General features: G+C 45.7%; 3 protein-coding genes and 1 long non-coding RNA gene across 6 annotated transcripts in view; 1 reads left to right on the top strand and 3 right to left on the bottom strand.

Annotated features, from left to right (window-relative positions):
* plekhg4 (pleckstrin homology domain containing, family G (with RhoGef domain) member 4) overlaps positions 1 to 13,160 on the bottom strand; it is a 32,161-nt gene extending 19,001 nt beyond the window's left edge. The window contains exons 1-9 of one of the 2 annotated variants that reach the window (XM_044358274.1): positions 13,081 to 13,160; positions 5,636 to 5,818; positions 4,874 to 4,997; positions 4,690 to 4,783; positions 3,917 to 4,003; positions 3,069 to 3,185; positions 2,790 to 2,888; positions 1,849 to 2,136; positions 1,206 to 1,328 (exon numbers count right to left, since the gene is read on the bottom strand). In XM_044358274.1, coding sequence (XP_044214209.1) covers positions 1,206 to 1,328; positions 1,849 to 2,136; positions 2,790 to 2,888; positions 3,069 to 3,185; positions 3,917 to 4,003; positions 4,690 to 4,783; positions 4,874 to 4,997; positions 5,636 to 5,783 — 1,080 coding nt within the window. In that variant the 5' untranslated portion in view covers positions 5,784 to 5,818; positions 13,081 to 13,160. Of the gene's footprint in view, positions 1 to 1,205; positions 1,329 to 1,848; positions 2,137 to 2,789; positions 2,889 to 3,068; positions 3,186 to 3,916; positions 4,004 to 4,689; positions 4,784 to 4,873; positions 4,998 to 5,635; positions 5,819 to 8,302; positions 8,577 to 13,080 lie in introns of those variants that run through there. The other variant, XM_044358283.1, reaches the window with a different exon arrangement.
* Positions 1 to 22,154, top strand: part of LOC122986896 (NLR family CARD domain-containing protein 3-like) — a 1,497,050-nt gene that overhangs the window by 83,105 nt on the left and 1,391,791 nt on the right. The window lies entirely within an intron of this gene.
* The window catches only part of LOC122986857 (NLR family CARD domain-containing protein 3-like), a 934,102-nt gene that overhangs the window by 451,192 nt on the left and 460,756 nt on the right, over positions 1 to 22,154 (bottom strand). The window lies entirely within an intron of this gene.
* LOC122987674 overlaps positions 13,193 to 22,154 on the bottom strand; it is a 54,976-nt gene continuing 46,014 nt past the window's right edge. The window contains exon 5 of one of the 2 annotated variants that reach the window (XR_006404554.1): positions 13,193 to 13,278. This is a non-coding gene — a long non-coding RNA (uncharacterized LOC122987674). The remainder of the gene's footprint in view (positions 13,279 to 22,154) is intronic. The other variant, XR_006404553.1, reaches the window with a different exon arrangement.

The raw sequence follows: 22,154 nt of genomic DNA, 5'->3' as shown, positions 1-22,154 counted from the left end.
GAGACGCTACTGTTACTGGTTTAATGTTACTGGTTAAATGTTACTGGTTTAATGTTACTGGTTTAATGTTACTGGTTTACTGCTGTGGTTCATAGCTGGAGAACATAACATCATTTTTATTGGTGGTCATTTGTGTGTGTGTGTTTGTGTGTGTGTTTGTGTGTGTGTTTGTGTGTGTAGTTGTGTGTGTAGTTGTGTGTGAGTGTGGTTGTGTGTGTGTGTGTGTTTGTTTGTGTGTGTGTGTGTGTGTGTGTGTGAGTGTGGTTGTGTGTGCGTGTGTGTAGTTGTGTGTCTAGTTGTGTGTGTAGTTGTGTGTGTAGTTGTGTGTGTAGTTGTGTGTGTGTGTGTGTAGTTGTGTGTGTGTGTGTGTGTAGTTGTGTGTGTGTGTGTGTGTGTGTGTGTGTGTGTGTGTGTGTAGTTGTGTGTGTGTGTGTGTGTGTGTAGTTGTGTGTGTGTGTGTGTGTGTGTGTGTGGTTGTGTGTGTGTGTGTGTGTGTGTGTGTGTGTGTAGTTGTGTGTGTGTGTGTGTGTGTGTGTAGTTGTGTGTGTGTGTGTGTGTGTGTGTGTGTGTGGTTGTGTGTGTGTGTGTGTGTGTGTGTGTGTGTGTGTGTGTGCGTGTGTGTAGTTGTGTGTCTAGTTGTGTGTGTAGTTGTGTGTGTAGTTGTGTGTGTAGTTGTGTGTGTGTGTGTGTAGTTGTGTGTGTGTGTGTGTGTGTGTGTGTGTGTGTAGTTGTGTGTGTGTGTGTGTGTGTGTGTGCGTGTGTGTAGTTGTGTGTCTAGTTGTGTGTGTAGTTGTGTGTGTAGTTGTGTGTGTAGTTGTGTGTGTGTGTGTGTAGTTGTGTGTGTGTGTGTGTGTAGTTGTGTGTGTGTGTGTGTGTAGTTGTGTGTGTGTGTGTGTGTGTGTGTGTGTAGTTGTGTGTGTGTGTGTGTGTGTGTAGTTGTGTGTGTGTGTGTGTGTGTGTGTGTGTGTGTGTGGTTGTGTGTGTGTGTGTGTGTGTGTGTGTGTAGTTGTGTGTGTGTGTGTGTGTGTGTGTGTAGTTGTGTGTGTGTGTGTGTGTGTGTGTAGTTGTGTGTGTGTGTGTGTGTGTGTGTGTGGTTGTGTGTGTGTGTGTGTGTGTGTGTGTAGTTGTGTGTGTGTGTGTGTGTGTGTGTGTAGTTGTGTGTGTGTGTGTGTGTGTGTGTGGTTGTGTGTGTGTGTGTGTCGTACATATGCAGTTGTGTAGAATTCTTTGAAGTCTTGCTGTTTTTTGTTGAGAAGCTCCAGAGAATCCTCCGACTCGTCCAGATTCTTCAGACGAACCTCCCCGACCTCCTCCAGCCAGGACCTCACCTGATACACACACACACGCACGCACACACACACACACACACACACACACACACACACACACACACACACACACACGCACACGCACACGCACACACACACACACACACACACACACACACGTGAATCATTCTGATGATGTTCAGCTGGTTTGAGTCCAAATGAGTCAAATGAGAATATCTGCAGCTGATTCCTTCATGTGACGTTCATGTGTGGAGGACAAACTCTGTAACGGAGTCAAACTGCAGCAGCAGGCGGTTTTATACAGAGACACTGTTTCTAAAGGACCTCAAACATAAACACTCATATCTTCATCATCTTCATCTGTTCATCATCACTCAGCTGTTTGTCATAAGATGCAGCAGAAACTGACAGTCATGGCTGGATGAAGATGTTTGAGAATAAATACATTCATAGTGTGATGTGATTGTAAATGAAGCCAGTAAACTGTTACTGTAGAAACCGTGCGGTCTAGAGACATCAGACAGGAGTCAGAGCGTCTACTGAGCGTGCTCAGACTGACCTCGGTGAAGCCCTGCTCCAGGTTCCTGAACTCTGCGATGAACTGCAGCTCCTGAGTCCTGGCGTTGGACAGAGTCACCAGGCGGTGCAGCAGCTCGTCCACCTGCTCGTACAGAGAGGACACCGTCTCCACCGCCGCCCGGTAGTCTTCGGTCACGCTGATGCTGCTCTCCTCTCTGCGGAGCCGCGACAGTGAGGCTCCGCCCTCCTGCTGCAGCTGGACCAATCGGCTGTCTTCTAGGATGCTACGCATCACCGCCTGGTACCTGGACAGCAGCAGCTCGGCCTCCTGGAAGAGAGAGAGAGAGAGAGAGATGAAGCTGAGTTCATTAGAAGTAATTACTAAATGCAATATTAAATAAATGTCAATTTATTTGAATGTATTTCACATGTTTGTCATGGCAGCATATTAATGACTCATTAATCATGGATGGATTAACCAATTAAAAAATGACTCATTGGTTTAAAGTCAGAGTCTGAAACAACAGATTCAGGAGTTTTCCAGCCACAGTTATTGCCTTATATATGTTATATTATATTATATATTATATTACAGGCTAGAAAAAAATATTTAAGACCTTTGTGAATGAAATTGAAAACTTTTAAACTCTACTAAAGTCTGCAGATACTCTGTCTGGACTGGATATTAATATCAGTCCTGGAGAAGCTAATTCATGCTCTCGATTTAACAGAATCCACCCTCACTGTGGATCACTGGCACTGATAGATATGTGAATATACTTTAAGCACGGAGATCATGATGATATCCGTAAACACTGTCACGCTCCTGCAGATGTCGTCCAGTTCATAAAGACTCAGGTTCTTCAGGGTTCTGCAGGACGACGTCCAGCTGATGCCGGCTGCTCGGATCACTGACTGATGTTCGAGGGGAAACGTCTGACTGACTGTGTGTGTGTGTGTGTGTGTGTGTGTGTGTGAGACCTCAGCAGCAGCAGGTAGAGGTGTGGACTGCAGGATGTTGATGGTTTTCTGCAGCAGGTTGATGACGTCTTCACACTGATTGGTCAGCTGTTCCAATCTCTGATGAACACGATGAAAAACACACAACAGTCAGCAGAACGAAACCCAGGAGACCCGAGTTCTGACTGACTTACAGCAAACCATCATATCATCATAGATCTGTGTGTGTGTGTGTGTGTGTGTGTGTGTGTGTGTGTGTGTGTGTGTGTGTGTGTGTGTGTGTGTGTGTTGAGTACTGACCGATCTGAAGCAGAGCCAGCTGCTCTGACTGAAGCTGAAGGAACCTCCAAACTCTGCAGGAAGCTGACGGAGCTCCACATGTTTCTGAACAGACTTGAGAGAGCTCAACACCTCCACCTGCACACACACACACACACACACACACGCACACACACACACACACACACGCACGCACACGCACGCACACACACACACACACACACACACACACACACACTCTGAGACTGTGACCTGAAGCTACCTGTATCTTCGAGTGTTTCCAGGTTGTTTTTGTAGAGATAATTTCTGTTCAGGCTGATAAATCTGATTAACTGGAAAACTTGGTTCTCTGGTCAGAAGTGAGACAGAAACTCACTTAAGTACATTTTTAGATCCAGTAAATTTTATTTACAAATCACCCAAAATCACAAACTTTTCCTCAAGAGGCTTCATAACGTGTTCAGCATATAAACACCTCCTGCCCTCTCAGCCTGTTAAAGCTCCGCTCAGTCTCTGATCACCTGATCAATAATGATAGAATTGTTCTCATTTACATGTTTTCTGATACACAGCAGGTATGAAATAATGATAAACTGCTGTTGACCAGCAGCTGCTGCTCTGATCATCACATCTGTCAGCATGAATCCAGTTTAATGTTACCAGCTGTGTGATCGGCTGTTCTGATATTAAATATTAAAATTAGCGGCTTCGTTCTGCCCGAAACACAGAGCTGCTGTTTTAAGATTTACACACTCTGAGTTTTTAAGGGAGGAAGATGCTGTTTTAGTCTGAACAGAGGGCTGAAACTGTGAGTGCTGCTACCTGCTGGACTGTCTGTGTCTGTGGTGTGAGCAGCTGGCGGGTGTTACCTGTGTGGCTGCAGGTTTGTCCAGACGTAGAGACGAGTCCTTGTTGACCAGCAGTAACACAGTGTGGATGGATCCTGGTATGTTGTCCTGCACACACACACATTAGTGAGAGAAAGTACTTCATAAATATCCTCAGTGCAACACAGCAGGTAAACAGGCTTCAAGCTAACAAACAACAAACCAAGGAGAAATCTACCTGTGGGAACCAGCGTTCTCTGATCCACAACCCTGAGCACAATGACCAGGTTTCTGGTTTACATGACAGTTAAGAAATCAGCTTAGTGGAGGCAGCCGACTGTAACCTGGTTACTGTGTTAGTGCTGAGTTCACTGGAAGTTACTGAACCAAACAACACGACCCGTCAGACTCCAGCTGCTTCCTCTGAGACAGTGAAGTGTTTGTGCAGCTGAGGCCCCCTGCTGGTCAAAGCCCACATCACACAGCACAGTCCAGGGTCAAGCATGACAAGGATCACATGACCAGTTATGTTGAGGTACATAGAAACAGTGATCACTGAGTCATAATCCATAACTTATGTTTAGTTTTCAGTACAAATGATCAATAAGAGCTCTGCTGTGACGACAGATCAGGTGTATTTGATAATAGTCTGTTTCTCCATTGTGACATTGATTTCAGGTGATATTTCCATTTTTCAGGACTGTGCTGTTTGTCTGCTTCTCCTTCACCGTTAATCATACAGTAGAAGAAGAAAGTCAGTTAGTTCAGCCATCCTCTGTCATGTGACTCACGCTCAGGTGTGTTTTCAGACTCACCTGCAGGGCCTCGAGGGCGGAGAACAGGGCGGGGACAGGAGCAGCTCTGCGGGCGTCCACCAGCACCGTCAGCCCCTGCGCTCGCACGTCCTTCCTGTTCCACACAGGAAGTGATGTCAGAGGAGGAACACTCTACAGTAACCTGAGTCAGAGCTGCGTCTGCAGGCGGGCGGCGGGTTCGTACCTGAGGGTGGAGGTGTAGTAGAGCAGGAGGCGGAGCAGCTCGGCGCTGTCGCAGTCGGGGTTCGACCACACGGCGTTCGTGGTGCAGACCGTCAGCAGAGCTCGTCCACCTCTGTCTCTGGTTCCTGCATGAAGACCAATCAGGACGTTTTTACAGTTAATGCTGCGTTTACAGGCAACAAATACTTAATAAAAATACTAACAAAACCAAATGTAAAAAAGAGATTTTCAAACATAAATACTCATTTTTAAACGTATATTTTCCCAAATACCAAGAAATAACACCCTGTTTCACAAGGACAAAGGAGAAAACTTGGGGAATGTATTTTTATTTTACTGACTCTTTAAACGCTTCATTTCATTTTATTTATTTTATTTGTTAGCAGAGCAGCGTAAAGCAAAACAGTACAAAAACTTCATACTGTATATTTGGGCTAAAAACAAATAGATTTTCTACAAATAGCAAGAAAAAGTAAACTGGTCACTATTTTGATTCAGAGGTTGCTCACATTGCTAACAGCTAACTAGCTGCTGCCCAACATGTGTTCAACTCAAAGTTTATAACTGGTAAACTCATAGAACTGGTCCTGGTCTGACACTGGGGTTAATGTTTCATACTGGTCTCAGAGCAGAGTCCAGTGATTAGACTGGTCTCACAGCAGAGTCCAGTGATTAGACTGGTCTCAGAGTAGAGTCCAGTGATTAGACTGGTCTCACTCTGGATTTAAGATGGTTTGATACATGAGGTTTGTGTTTTTCTCACCAGGCAGACAGAGAACTCCAGACCTCAGCAGCACACTGTTGAAGCTGGACTGGGAGGACTGAGTGAGCTGTACTGGGACTGTAGGAGCAGCTGACCGGTCTGCTGGTTGTTCTGGTTCTGCTGGACTGGGACCAGTAAACAGACTCATGTCTGACTGGACAGGAGGCGTCTCACTGCTGGAGTCTGTGGAGAGAAGACACACACACACGCACACACACACACACACACACACACACACACACACACACACACACTGACTGAGTTGTACAATGTTTACACACACATTTGTACATCTATACTTGTGAGGACCCTCACTGGTGCGATACAGCCCTTTAACACTTAAAGTGAACTGTAACCATTAAAACCAAGTTTAACAGCTGAGGATGTTTTCACTTTACAAAAAAATGTAGAAATTTTCCAAAAAACATCCAGACTTTCCAAATTTTTTTCACAATTTCCAAAAATATCTTCACTTTCCAAAAGCAACGTCCTGACTTTCCAAAAATATTCCAGCTTTCAAAATTGAAATTGTTCCTCACAATGATTAAAGTATAACAGTAACTGGTCGACTGTTTGCTAAACATTGTTATATTTGACAGTTTAAGTATGAATTTGTACTTGTGCTGCATTTTTATGGTTAACTAATCATTCATTATTTTACGGATCATCTATTGTCATTTAGTCCACTAACGACTGCAGTTTATAACTAAACTTAGCACAAGAAGTAATGAAATTTGTGTTTGGTAGATTATTTCTTTGTTGTAACGATGCTTCTTGGCAATAAATCTTATACCGTTGGAAAGCCTGTTTATTTCTCTTTTAAATGGAGCCACATTTGTAAGGAACATGCATTTGAAGAATGAGCAGCAGAGCTGAGTATGTGGGTTGCGCCCATGAAAAATTTGCCAAATCTTCTCTGCCAATACCAAACAGCTTATTTTGCTGTTGCTATTGACTCATGTTTTGAGCTTCTGGTACCCCCAGGTGCTGCCGATCAGGTGCCAATCACCCATGAGCATGGGCCCTGCTACAGTGGTCAGTAGGTGTCTGCTCCAAGAATCAGCATACCAGGTTTGACTGATCTGGATTGGGCCCGTGCGATAGGGCAACTTCAAGCTGGTGTTCCGCAAAACCAAGTTGCGGCATTATTTGGAGTGAGCCCTAGTACCATCTCCAAAGTGAAGGCCAAGTGCCATATAACGGGGGATGTCAGAGACAGGCTGCGAAGTGGGCGTCCCAAGAAGACGACACCCCAAGAAGACCGTTTCCTCACCCTGTCAGCACTGAGGTACCGTAGGCTGTCTTCTACAGATTTGTAGTCGAGGTTTGCAGGACGATATGGCCGACGGCTCTCTGCCCAGACAATCCAGAACAGACTGCACGCAGCCAATCTCCGGTCTCATAGGGCTGCTAGGAGGCCTGCCATGACTGCCCTTCACTGTCAGGCCCATTTGCGCTGGAACCTGAACATGTGGAAAACGTTATGTTCTAGTGATGAGTCCAGATTCTGTCTACGGCAGTTGGATCATAGGGTCAAAGTGTGGAGAAGACGTGGAGAACGTTATGCTGATTGCTGCACTGATAGAGTAACATCTGTTGGTGGAGGCAGTGTGATGGTGTGGGGCGGAATCTCCCTCACTGGGAAAATGAGGCTTGTCATCATTGGAGGCAATCTCAATGCAGAGAGATATCGAGATGAGATTCTGCAACCAGTGGCAATCCCATATCTCCACAGTCTGGGACCGAACTCTATCCTCCGAGACGGCAACGCTCGCCCCCACAGAGCGGGCTTTATCAGAGACTACCTCCAGAATTTGGGAGTGGAGAGGATGGAACGGCCTGCCAGCAGTCCTGACCTCAACCCCATTGAACACTTGTGGGATCAGCTTGGGCGTGCTGTTCATGCCAGAGTGACCAACACAACCACGTTGGCTGACTTGACAAATGCTGGTTGAAGAATGGGATGCCATCCCACAGCAGAGTGTGACCAGGCTGGTGACCAGCATGAGGAGGAGGTGCCAGGCTGTTGTGGCTGTGTATGGTTCTTCCACACGCTACTGAGGCTTCTGTTTGTTAAATGGATAAATTGTTAAACTGCCAATATGTCTTGTTTCTTCAAACTTCAATCATCCAATCCACCAAACACCAAACAAGAGTCAATGGCAGAATAAGCTGTTTGGCATTGGCAGAGAAGATTTGGCAAATTTTTCATGAGCGCAACCCACATACTCAGCTCTGCTGCTCATCCCACAAATGCATGTTCCTTACAAATGTGGCACCATTTAATGTGCCAAGAAGCATCGTTACAATAAAGAAATCTACCAAACACAAACTTCCTTACTTTTTGTGCTAAGTTTAGTTCAGTATGTGTCCTGTTAACCAGCTCTGCTCCAGTAACTCAGATCAAACAGGTGTGTTAGAGTTAGAACAGAAGGTGAAGGGTCAGTCTATGTGCTGTTACTACAGGGGCTGTTGAGGAGGAAGGTGGAAGGGAGGAGGAGGAGGAGGAGGAGGAGGAGATGGAGGACTCATTCAGTCAATCACAGGAGGAGGAGGAGGAGGAGGAAGAGGAGGTGACAAATGGGAAAACAGAAAGAGTCTCAAGGTTTGTGGGATGAAAAGCAGGAGAGGAAAAAGGGACTGAGGAGGAGAAACAGGTTTCTGTACCTTCATTCTGAAGCTCTGCAGCTCTTCCTCCACCAACCTCCTCACAGCAGCACTCCTCCTCCTCCTCTTGCTCCTCCTCCTCCTCCTCCTCCTTCTCTTCTTCCTCGTTATGTCCATTCTCAGACTCCTGGAGTTCATCCCAACATGAACCTGCATCCAACGCTGGTGTGGAGACACTTAGTGGTGTGTAGTCCTCAGTGTGTGTGTGTGGTGTGTTGTCCTCAGTGTGTGTTTGTTGTGTGTTGTCTTCAGTGTGTGTGTGTGGTGTGTTGTCCTCAGTGTGTGTTTGTTGTGTGTTGTCTTCAGTGTGTGTGTGTTGTGTGTTGTCTTCAGTGTGTGTTTGTTGTGTGTTGGACTCAGTGTGTGTGTGTTGTGTGTAGTCCTCAGTGTGTGCTTGTTGTGTGTTGGACTCAGTGTGTGTGTGCTGTGTGTTGTCCTCAGTGTGTGTTTGTTGTGTGTTGTCTTCAGTGTGTGTGTGTGGTGTGTTGTCCTCAGTGTGTGTGTGTGGTGTGTTGTCCTCAGTGTGTGTGTGTGGTGTGTTGTCCTCAGTGTGTGTGTGTGGTGTGTTGTCCTCAGTGTGTGTTTGTTGTGTGTTGGACTCGTCAGTGTGTGTGTGTGGTGTGTTGGACTCGTCAGTGTGTGTGTGTGGTGTGTTGTCCTCAGTGTGTGTGTGTGGTGTGTTGGACTCGTCAGTGTGTGTGTGTGGTGTGTTGTCCTCAGTGTGTGTGTGTGGTGTGTTGGACTCGTCAGTGTGTGTGTGTGGTGTGTAGTCCTCAGTGTGTGTTTGTTGTGTGTTGTCCTCCTCAGTGTGTGTGTGTTGTGTGTAGTCCTCAGTGTGTGTGTGTGGTGTGTTGTCCTCAGTGTGTGTGTGTTGTGTGTAGTCCTCAGTGTGTGTGTGTGGTGTGTTGGACTCAGTGTGTGTGTGCTGTGTGTTGTCCTCAGTGTGTGTGTGCTGTGTGTTGTCCTCCTCAGTATGTGTGTAGTCCTCAGTGTGTGTGTGTAGTGTGTTGTCCTCAGTGTGTGTGTGTGGTGTGAAGTCCTCAGTGTGTGCTTGTTGTGTGTTGGACTCAGTGTGTGTGTGTGGTGTATTGTGCTCAGTATGTGTGTGTTGTGTGAAGTCCTCAGTGTGTGTGTGTGGTGTGTTGTCCTCCTCAGTGTGTGTGTGTGGTGTGTTGTCCTCAGTGTGTGTGTGTGGTGTGTTGTCCTCCTCAGTGTGTGTGTGTGGTGTGTTGTCCTCCTCAGTGTGTGTGTGTGGTGTGTTGTCCTCCTCAGTGTGTGGTGTGTTGTCCTCCTCAGTGTGTGTGTGTGGTGTGTTGGACTCGTCAGTGTGTGTGTGTGGTGTGTTGTCCTCCTCAGTGTGTGTGTGTGGTGTGTTGGACTCGTCAGTGTGTGTGTGTGGAGTGTTGTCCTCAGTGTGTGTGTGTTGTGTGTTGGGCTCAGTGTGTGTGTGTTGTGTGTTGGGCTCAGTGTGTGTGTGTTGTGTGTTGGGCTCAGTGTGTGTGTGTTGTGTGTTATCTTCACATTGTGTGTTTGTATGTGACTGAGCTCCTTCATCGGTGAGTATTTGTTCACCTCCTCTCTCTTCCTCTTCTTCTTCAGCTTCGTCTCCTCCTCCAACCATCACATGCTGCTCCTCCCTACTTTCTTGACTCTTCTGCACAATTATAACCTGAACCTCCTCCTCTACCTCCACCTCCTCTACTCTTTCCTCTTCTAACTCTCCCTCTGTCTCTTCACTTTCCTCTTCATCCTCCTCCTCCATCTCTCCTCCCTGTGCAGCAGCGTGTTTGTCCAGCAGTAAACTTTCATCCCTCCTACACTCAGACTGTTCCACCCTCTCCTCCTGCACCTCCTCTTCTTCCTTCTCTACAACTTCATCAGCTAACACTTTCATTTCATTCTTCCTTTCCTGCCTCTCCCTCAGCTCTCTCTCCTTCCTCTCCTCCTCCTCCTCCTCCTCTCTCTGTTCTGTACAGTTTTCAGGTTCAGTGCATAGGTTCGGACTTGTTGTTGAATCTGTACCTTCTATTTCCTTCTGCGACATCCGACGCTCTGACTGACAGCTGGAGGTTCCCACAACTTCAGGAGGAGCAGATGAGGAGGAGGAGGCGGCGGCGGCAGGGGAGACAGGGGTGAGGATGACGGGTCCACAGGAGTCCTGGCTGAGGTTCTCCTCGATGAGCCTGGAGCAGAGTCCAGTTTGGGAGCTGACCTCCACACACGACCAGGAGTGTGTAGTATTAGCGGGGTGTGTAAGAGGAGTTTTGGGAGTGTGCGTGGAAGCAGAGAGTGTGTGTGTGTTCTGAGGTGTGTGTGTGGCAGCAAAGTGTGTGTGTGTGTTCTGAGGTGTGTGTGCAGCAGCAAAGTGTGTGTGTGTGTTCTGAGGTGTGTGCGTGGCAGCAGAGAGTGTGTGTGTGTGTGTAGAGGGGTGTGTGCTGCTCCGGGCTCGGTGCTGCAGACTGATGGACTGGGTTAAGGAGCCTTTCTGGGGGGAGAAGCGAGGCAGCGGGAGCTCCGTCAGCTCCACATATTCGCCCTCTGAGTCCTCGCTCTCGCTGCTTGCTGCTGATTGGTCGGTTTTTGCAGAGGATGGGAGGAGCTTTACATCCTGTCCTGGGGAGTTAGTGTCTCTACATGGATCATGTGATGTGTTGATGAACATATCCCCGTCTTTAACGGAGGACTCCTTGTCCTCCCCCAGGGTGGTCCTGGGCCGGCTGATGAATTGTGGGTAGACCAGGTCCTCCCAGGGGACCCTGAAGACGTCTCCATGGGCTGAGAGGAGGCAGCGCTCCAGCCTGGACGCTCCTCGCTGCTCCCTCTCCCTGTTCACAGAGTCCAGCCAGGCCATGCTGAAGAGGGACCGCAGGGCTAACTCCGACACCTCCTGCTGCTCCACATGGTGGCTGCCGGCCGACACACTGCACACTAGCAGGCGAGGGGAGGAGGTGACGCCGCTCTTGCAGGAGGCGCTGTGTGCTTGGGGGGGAATAGGAGAAGGAGGAGGAGAAACCAGCAGGTAAAAGTCTCCTGGACGGAGGAGACGGTGGTCCAGAGGGCAGAGCTGCACGACTACCTTCTCATGGACACACAGAGGCCAGCCTTCATGAAGAAATAACAAACCACAGTACTGCAACTGGAGGAGAGGAGGGACAGAGCAGAGGAGAGGAGGAGAGAAGGAGGAGGGGGGAGGAGGGGGAGAGGGAGGAGGAAAGGAGAGGAGAACAGAGGAGGGAGAGGAGGGGGAGGGAGGGGAGGGGTGGGGAGAGAAGAGGAGAAAAGAGGAGGGGGAGGAGGGGCAGGAGAGGAAGAGGTTATTATCATGTACAATGAAATCAATATGTGTAAAAAGAGAATCATCTGCAACATGAGTTCAGTCACAGCTGTTTTCTCTACTGAACTAGTTTGATCCATCAGCAATGGCAGCATCAAACAAACATTTCTTAATGTGATGCCGAACAAATTTGCAGTCAATAATCAGATAAAAAGGCCAAACACACACACACACACACACACACACACACACTTTCCTCTCCCTCCTGACTTCCAGCAGGACAGTGTGTCCTCTGTCCGATTCAAGTCAGTGGGCGAAGCGACGCCCAGCAGCCAGGTGAGTGACGATCCCCCAGTCACCTTCACCAAACATGACACATCAGCCAACCATGATCAGCCAATCACGATCAGCCAACCACACACCATGTTCGACAGATGAGAACAGACACGACCAGAGAGAAGAAAGAGTCTGTTTGACTCATCAGTGAAACCGATTCACAGTGTTCAGCATCTCCTCCATCAGAGCTTCTTGTTTGTTCTTCTCTCCACTATCACAACTCTAACATCATGACCTACTGCTGAAGCACCAACACAGAGAGGAAAAGACGTGTTTCCTCAGTCAGCTGTGGGTCTACAGGACAGCAGCCCTACAGACAGGACAGCAGCCCTACAGACAGGACAGCAACCCTACAGACAGGACAGCAGCCCTACAGACAGGACAGCAACCCTACAGACAGGACAGCAGCTCCTTCAGACAGCACAGCAACCTTACAGACAGGACAGCAACCCTACAGACAGGACAGCAACCCCTACAGACAGGACAGCAGCCCTACAGACAGGACAGCAGCTCCTTCAGACAGCACAGCAGCCTTACAGGCAGGACAGCAACCTTACGGACAGGACAGCAGCTCTTCAGACAGCACAGCGGCCTTACAGGCAGGGCAGCAGCCTTACAGGCAGGACAGCAGCTCCTTCAGGCAGGACAGCAGCCCTACAGACAGGACAGCAGCCTTACAGACAGGACAGCAGCCCCTACAGACAGGACAGCAGCCCTACAGACAGGACAGCAGCCCCTACAGACAGGACAGCAGCCCTACAGACAGGACAGCAGCCCCTACAGACAGGACAGCAGCTCCTTCAGGCAGGACAGCAGCCCCTACAGACAGGACAGCAGCCCTACAGACAGGACAGCAGTCCTACAGACAGGAAAGCAACCCCTACAGACAGGACAGCAGCCTTACAGACAGGACAGCAGCTCCTTCAGACAGGGCAGCAGCCTTACAGGCAGGACAGCAGCTCCTTCAGGCAGGACAGCAGCCCTACAGACAGGACAGCAGCCCTACAGACAGGACAGCAGCCTTACGGACAGGACAGCAGCCCTACAGACAGAACAGCAGCCCCTACAGACAGGACAGCAGCTCCTTCAGGCAGGACAGCAGCCCCTACAGGCAGGACAGCAGCCCTACAGACAGGACAGCAGCCCTACAGACAGGACAGTAACTCACGCAGGCATCTTGCTGGATGTTCTGTAAGAACTGTTTTGCCGGCAGCAGGAAGTGGATCAGGTAGCGGAGGCCGTCTCCTCTGTAGCGGCTCTCCACCACGCTGAGGACCTGACAGAGGACAGTCGGGGATGTGGCCTGGAAGGGCGGGTAGAGGGACGACAGAGCAGTCTGGATGCAGCGGTCCAAAGATTCAGAGTCCTGATGGGAAAAGGACAAAAAAAGACAAGAGTGAGACTCTAACATCTTGTAAAGGCTTTTTAGTCCAGGACTAACAATAAATCGTCTCTATGGATGTAGATGATAGCTGGTACATCAGCTCTAGTGTCAATCCTGCAGCTTGCAGAAAAAAGATTAATATTGTGTGAATTTATTTTTTGGCTATATCACCCAGCTTTAGCTCTCGGTTAGGTGCTCAAAGTGTGAGAAGCTAAACAAGAGCAGCAAAATCAAACATGGCCACAGCTGAGAAAGCGTCTGTGTTTACGGGATGTCCAGCTGCTGTTTTTAAAACCACCAAACCTCTGCATCACATTCCAGCCACATCCACATATCAAACATATTTAAGCTGTTTCTGTCTGAGCACTGTAACATCGACCTGCAGGCAGACACAGTCAGGTACCAGTACCATTAACCATTTACTCCCAACACGTGAACTACTGCACACAGCCTCCTCTGCTATTATTAGTCTTCATATTTATGTTCATGTACTGTACATTAGTCACTACAGTCAGCTGTTATCTATCAATAATGCTGCTCTCATACACAGCGAACACGCCTCTTATCAGCACGTGTTAGTTCTCTGAGCACACAGTTAGAAACCAGTTCACCGTTTCAGGCTAACTATTGAAGTTGTGCCCCTGGAGGTGTGGCTGGGAAGCCCCGGAGAACAGGAACCGAGCTGTAACTGGATCCACTGGTCTGCAGGCCATGGAGACTGGTCCGGTAAAAATATCAGCCCACACACGCCGCCTGGCTCCAGGCTGCTGTCTGTGACTGTCTGAGTGTGTGATGGCATACATTTAAATGCTGACTGTTGATGTGTAGCCGTGTATTTATGTGTTATCCTCCCTCTCTTTTCTGTTGGCACATGAGAACATGAGTTCACGTTTCCTTCTCTTCAATTCAAGATGATTGAATATTGCCTGACAGAAGCTGTGGCTCCACTTCTCACTGTCTCCTTCATATTCACTTCATGTTGATGGATTATTTCACTCAAACCACAAGTCTGAGACTGGAGAACAGACATGCATGCAAGGACTGCAACTAATGGTTATTTTCATTTTCAGTATTAATTTGTTAACTAGTTTTTTTTAATTCATCTATCATTTGGTTATTCTATAAAATGCGAGCAAATAGTATGAATCTGAGGATCCAAAGTGACAAGTTGAATACATGACTACCTTCCTTTTCTACTTGTCTTGAAGCTTGTCAGTGAACTTGAGTCTTTAATATTTGATCACAGAGTGCCACAGCTTTTATAGAAACCCATGTTTACTCATCACATCACAGCTGGAAAGAAGAGTGATGTTGAAAGAGAGAAAATACACCTTCAACATCTCTAAGTCTGATTTATGTTGTTTATTGAGGAAGTAGAAATAGAAATGTAAAAAGGAGACATATTGGAGCTGTTTGCTGTTGGGTGCAGTGACTGCAGGCAGCATCTCTAAACTCATGGTGGAGTTGTTGTCTGTGTTAATCTACTGTCACCTCAACCAGCTGACTACAGGATGGACTGCTGATTAGCTTGTTATCTAACACATAACATGTAAACAGACAGAGGTGGATTATTTTCTCTCTTTGATGGAGCTAGGCAAGCAGTTTCCCGCTGCTTCCAGCTCGTCATGTGATGCTGCTCAGCCAGCAGCACAGCCAGCGTTCTCCTTCAGTCTCTGTTGAGGTGAATATTCTGGATGTGACTCAGGCGGGCAGCATTCACACACAACAACTGGCAGCCAAATGTAGTGCTGAGGCCAATATTAGTACCAGGATATCAGATGACACTGTGGTGGTGGTGGTGGTGGTAGTGGGGAGAGGGAGGGGGTGGGGGGTTACTGCTGAAAGGCCTGATGGCCGATAGACATCACAGATCATGAGTTCAATCTGTTGACGCAAAGCACAGGCAGAACTTCTTGTGGTTTAATGTGGGCCGTGAGCAGAATTTCACGCAGCCTCATAAAACTGATGTGCTCCAAAAGTTTAAACCAGGATAAAAACCAAAGTAAATATTAACAGAGTTATAGAGAAGACAGTAACACCAGGCCTTCATTTGATATTTAAACATGCAGACGTCTGAAGGCTGAAGCTAAAGCTCCTCCAAACTACTTTATTACGCCTTCCTGGGCTCCAGATCAGCTGATTTACCAGCACCACAAAACTCAACATACATACTGTAACATACAAGATGTAAACAATAAAACTGAAGTCAAACAAATAAACTGTACATGGAACCAAATGAATGACATGCCGCTGTTGAGCAGCTGTATTTGGAGGACGAAGGTGAAGGTGAACGGTTTTAATATTTAAGTTCTGCTCACTAACTGCACACAAGTCAGACTTCAATCAAAAACAGCCCAAACGTGAGATGAAACGCTCTCTGAAAGCCAAAAAGAAAGATGTATTCAAAAGTTAATGATATGGTGCAACATGTTGCTCCTCATCTTAAAGTGCTTCACTTCAACAGTCTGAATCAACACTGCAGCTGCTGATTCTGTTGCCTTCATCTGGCTGATTTATTCTCACTTTAACCAACAAAACACTTTAGTCTAACGTGATGTCAGAGACTGTACCACCCCCCCATCACAGCTGATCATCTCATTAATCAATAATAACTGCTCAAAATATTCAGAAAGAAGAAGAAGAAGAAGAAAAAGACAAAGATCACCACCAACAGACTGACAACAGGAGAATCGGCATCAACTAAAGCAGGTAGCGTCCATCGCTCTTCTGTTTGTGGGACAGGAAGTAAACAGGAAGCAAGTATAAATCCCACCTACAAAGCTCTGATTGGCTCGGCTGTTTTTCCAACTGAGTAACACGACAACAAACCTGAATCCCTGAAATAAAACCGGAGAATGATAATGATAATTCAGAGATCTGAAACCAGATTGTTCTATTGTTCATATTCCATCATCCAAGTGTTTGTTTTGATGAAACTTGAACTTGCTTTAACAATAATATCTCAGCAGTCAGGTCAAAGACACCAGAACATGGCAGCTCAAGTACACATTTACCCTAAAAGTCACAATAAAAACTACAAATGAGCCTCATAAGAAGAGAAAAGAAAGATAAGAAAAGGGTCTGTCAGGGAAAAATATAAATATGGGAACAACAGGACGTATAGGATGTTAAATCCAGCTGTAGGAATCACAGTATATAAATGTGAGGATTACAGTATTAAGTCTCAGCTTTGCCTGGCTCTGAGAGGGTGAGGAGGGTGAGGAGGGTGAGGAGGAGGCACATCAAAGCAGGGTGAGGGAGGTTCCCATGGGAGAACGAGAGAGGCCACCCAGTCTGAGGCTGAATAATAACGTCATTATCCTCCACACACCAGACCTCTGCCACAAAAAGACACTTTTCAGTCTTTGTTTCATGTAGCTCAGACTCTTATCCAGAGAGCAGAAACAGAAACGTTTCATTTCAAACGTCACCGACAACACAAACAACCAATTATAAGGAGGGCAAAGGTCAGAGGTCAAAGCAGTGGTATTTAAGATTCTTCCTCTGCTGCCTTCAGACAGTCGTACTGAGAGAAAACTGAACAGGAACTCAGTTCACAGCTGTGACTTGCCGGTTTTACACTGAACTAAGTTGCTGTTGTCGACAAGATTTAACAGAGAAAAACATGTAAACTCACTAAACTGATTAATATCTCTGAAAACAAAAGTACAGTGGTTGCTCGTTGTTGTGGAGCAAACAAAATGAACATGAATATTCCGTATTATTGAGCGCAGATATTACTGTGAATGAGGACATTGATTCATCTGCAGTAGAGCTGCAACGATTCAATTAATCGATTAGTTGCCAACTATTAAATCAATCAGCAACCATTGTGATAATCAATTTTCTAAGAAGAAAAAGTCCAAATTCTCTGATTTCAGCTTGTTAAATGTGAATATTTTCTGGTTTATTTAGTCTGTGTGACAGTAAACTGAATATATTTGTGTTGTGGACAAAACAAGACATTTGAGGACGTCGTCTTTAGGAAACACTGATCAACATTTTCTGACATTTTAAGAACCAAACAACTAATCAAGAAAATAATCGACAGATGAATTGATAATGAAAATAATCATTAAATATATATAATATATATATAAATGTGTCTGATTTAGAGCTGAAGTTAAACTGTTGAGCTGATCTGTTGATGTTTAAGAGACATCTGCCAGCCAATCAGAGATCAGAACTTCCTGTGGCTTTAGCAGAACTAAAATAAAACTAAAATAAAACAACTAACAGTTATATTCATAATCATTTCATCTGCATATTATTTTCCACATCAATCAATAAATCATTTGGTCTACATAATGTATATAATGTGTTTACTGTCATATGAGACAAAGAAAAGCAGCAAATCCTCACAAGCTAGAAGCTGCAAGAAGAGAAAGTTACCAACAGCTAATCGATTATCAAAGAACAGTTGCTGATTATTTTTCTTGTGATTGACTAATTGATGAATTGACTAATTGTTGCAGCTCTAATCACAACACACTGTTGTATTAAAGGTGTGTTTGGGCCTCAGAGCAGAGAGACTGTATACGTTTGTGTCTGAATAAAGATAGATGGTGGATCATCTCCTTCGCTGTGATTGGTCGAGAGAAGTTGTTGTTTAATCAGCCAGATGAGCCTTTAAGATAATCTAATCCAATCTCTCAGGTTATGCTGGTTTTAATGAATAGCCGGTGGCAGCCTCTCTCTCCCTGGAGGGCCATGATTCATCCACCCAACTGTTCAGCTGACGGAGATGGAAAAACCAGTTCCTGGTGGGTGTGGAGGCTGAGGGCGCAGCAGGGTCACTGTTGAACCACTCATACAGGACTCTGCAGCCAGAACCCAGAAATAACCACCATGTGCAGCTACCATCCTGCAAACATTCAATAACATGACATCTATCTTTTATATTTATGGTGTAAAGAGATGATGCTGATATCTGATTAAATCATTCTTTGGAGAAACTCAGTCAGCCATATTGAAGCCGTGTTCAAACAACCCGACCATAAGAGGGGTCACGGTCTCCAAAAAGCAGAGGTCATGACCTTGTTAGTAACTAATCACGGCGACATGACGTGGGCAGGGAGGGGCTCTAAAAGCGAGCGACCCACAGGAGACATGACCTTTGATCCTCCACAAAAGCGAACACAGTGACAGGACAGGCCAGCTGACTCTCAGAGACAAAACCAGAAATAAAGGAAGAAATGCTTCAGACTGATAATCAGATTGCGCTCGTTAGCGACATGGTGTCATGTCAGCTGTTTTCTGTTCGGGGTTAACGTCATGTTCAGTCGACGCAGGAGGACAAGGTAACATTTTTCAGGCTCAGTTTTTGCGTCTCTGTCAAGAGAAAACTGACATTGTTGCTCTTAATCCCGCCTACACAGCTCTGATTGGCTCGGTTGTTTCTTAAACAGCCGTCAGCCGGACAACAGCAGACTTACTTTAATCTCTGAGCAGCAGAATCTCACAACAGCATTTAATATAAGTAAAAACCATTAATTATTCAGCACTATTAGAATATTCCTGGGAAAAGCCAGACAGAGTCACACTGACAAGGTTTTTAGTTCAGTTTTTACTAGTGAACTCTACAAAAGGACCCAGATTACCTAAACCTGACCCTTAGAAATGTAGGCTACACTCCAACGACCAGCAAATTCACAGGTTCAAGTAACCAACAAAACACAGAACACACCGTACATCTGTTTCCACCAGTGTGTCATACAGGAATGTGTTCAACGACCAGTCCACAGTTTCAAATGCAACAGAGGGCTTCATATCTCAGTTCATTTAAAAAAAAATCAGTCAGTGAGTCAACAGAAAAACTGCTCCTCCCAACAAACAACACAGTCTGAACTTACAGTAGACCGTTAGTCAACAAAAATAACACTGAATGACCTCTGTGAAGGAACTGACATATATGTGCCATGTTTAAATGTTCCTGAGAGATGCAGACTGTCTTCTTCTCAGTCCAGCCAACCTGGCTTTATGATTGTTGCCATAGAGACAGCACTACAGTAAACAATCTTATAGTGATGTTGCGACTGGGGACAAGGTGGTCTGGGTCTAAACTTGCACTCTGAAATGTCACTGCTGTCTCATTGGTTGATCAAGTTTGTCTATGTCAATAAATCTTTTTGCATAAGACATCCAAATCTCCTGGAGATTCTGAATCTATAACAAGACCTCAGACCAGCTGAGCAGAAGCTCTGGATAGCAGATACTTTACTGCAGCAAAAGTACCAATACAGTCATGTAAAAATGCTCCATTACAAGTAAAAGTCCTGCATGAAAAATCCTACTACAGTAAAAGTACATAAGTATTATGAGCTTGATGTAGTTAAAGTATTGCAGTAAAAGCAGTGGTTTGGTCCCTCTGACCTTGTATGTATGCAATTTGGCTTTAGAGCAAATCATTCCACTGAAACTGCTACCTTGCACTTACTAGAGCAAATTAAATCAAGACTTGACACAGGGGGAGTAGTTGGTGCTGTATTTTTAGATCTACATAAAGCATTCGACACCAGATAAATCTGAGGGGTCGTGAGATGATTAATGGGAGAGGAAAGAAGAAAAAACAAAGTTCTTTTTCTCAAATCTTTGATTTTTGCTGAAATATTGGATCATTTGAACATTTATTGAAATGAAAGCATGTGAGAAGTTTAGAGGGAAAAATCACTATTTGGTGGAGCTATTAACAACTCATAGACATGTGAAATGTGACCCCGACTACACACTGCTTTTTGTAAGACGTCAAAAGCCAAAAAGGTTGGAAACCACTGGTTTCATCTTTAACAATGTGTTGTATTTTAAAAGCTTGTTATATTATCCATTGTGTCAAATCTTCATCTGAAAAGTAACTAAAGATGTCAAATAAATGTAGTGGAGTAGAAAGTACAATATTTCCCTCTGAAATGTAGAAAGTAGCATCACATGGAGATACTCAAGTAAAGTACAAATACCTCAACGCTGTACTTCAGTACTTGAGTAAATGTACTTAGTTACTTTCCACCTCTGTCAGCCAGTGTGTGTGATGTCAGCTCTGAGGATGGACGGCCAGAGCTGGCGTGTGACTCTATGGCCTTCGGTAAGGTCATGGCGGTCCTGTGGATTATCTCAATCTGTAGAATGAGAATGACAGACTTTTTGGTGCGTTGCTAAGGGTTGGCAAGCTAAGTGGCGAACACTCCGGGGACGATCTGGACTTCTCCTACTGGTGAGTTTTGGCGGGAACGTTAGGGTGGGCGTGTCTGTGAGTGTGGGTCTCACACCAGCTCAAAAAGTGCAGATAACCACAAGCTCCAAGACGTTTTGAAGAATACAACCTAAATGCTGTCGTGCATCTCAACATTTCACACTTTTGGTGGATTTCAACTTGATTCTTCGTCTCTGTGCCGACAGCCTCCTGAATTTACACCATAATGTTTCCACTGTAGCCCAAATAACTGTAAAAGAGGAGGAAACAAACTGCTGAACCCTCGCAATAAAAAAACAACCGAGATGCTGTTTCACACAACACTATATTATCAGATGACCTCTGGTGAAATATGGTGAAATTACTCCCAGGATTAACAACACAGACGACTTCTGTTTTCTTAATAACAAATGGAACAAGACCCACAGGTAACACTAGTCCCGTGTGAAAACAGCTTTCCACTGGTGTTATTTTACATCTGCATGCATCTACTGTTATCCTTACTTTACTTCTGTACTTCCTCTTATTATGAATGTGCTTTGTTCTCATTAACAAACTCGTTTCTGGTGCTGTGTTTATTTGTAGTTGCCTGCTGCAGCTTGTTGAACGCAGTGCGATGCTCTCCCCACACGGATAAAGTTTCATCTGTCTGTTCTTATCTTGCACGATGAATGACGAGGAGGAATGAAAGCTGAATCGCTGCAGAATGAGCGTGCCTTTACTCCGACTCCTGACAGGAAACTGATGGCAGCACTGAGTCGACGACGTACCAGGCTGCAATGTTTCCACTGATAACAGTTAGAGTGAAGAAACAGGAATGTTACAGATACCAACACTGTCAGAACACATCCAGTCATTCACAGATCACTGAAGGTAATTCAGTATAAACACACACACACACACACACACATTTAGAGCCTGAGAGCATGAAACCTGAAACATCTGAGAGGAAATTAAAGCCTGCAGCTATCAGGCTGTTGAAAGTATTTATTCTGACTGCAGATATCAGCTCAGCATGCCCCTCTGCTCTAAAACTACACCTTCTGATTCTTAAAACGCTGCTTTCATGTGAAAACAAGAACAACCTCTGTCCACAGACCAACACCTGAACAACATACAATCAGCTGAAGCTCTTCTTCATCCTCTCTTCAGTCAGCAAACATGAAACATCTGGTGAGGAGGACAGACATTTAAAATCAACCACAGAGAACGTTTGAGGTGATATAAAAGTCCGTCACTGGGCAGCTCACGTCGTCATGTGTAAAAGCTCAGTTTTCCTCCGTACACACTGAAACACCAAGCTGGTGGTTGAACATTTACAAACTGTGGAGAACGTTGTGGTAAAGCTCAGTTTTTGGGCAAGAAAAACCCAGTTTTAGTGTGAATGGAGGCTCAAACGGAGAGATGTGTTTACAGATGTCCAGCGTAGTGTAGACGTACTCTCAGACAACGTCTACATGAAACCACCAAACTATAAAACACTTCTCGATCTAAAGCGTCAAGCAGCCACAGCGGGAGTTTCAGCTCATTTCTGCAAATATCTCCGTCCACATTGAAACACCAAAACAGGTAATTCTCCTCCTACTGGGCATGTGCAGAGGACAGAACTGCAAGTCAGCCACAGAAAACCAGCAAAGAAGAAATGGTATACTGTTTCTGTTTCCATGGCGAC

This window comes from Thunnus albacares, chromosome 1 (assembly GCF_914725855.1).
Source record: "Thunnus albacares chromosome 1, fThuAlb1.1, whole genome shotgun sequence".
NCBI classification, from domain to species: domain Eukaryota; kingdom Metazoa; phylum Chordata; class Actinopteri; order Scombriformes; family Scombridae; genus Thunnus; species Thunnus albacares.
The sequence above is the reverse complement of the archived record's forward strand: the minus strand, read 5'-3'. Positions and strand labels throughout refer to the sequence as shown.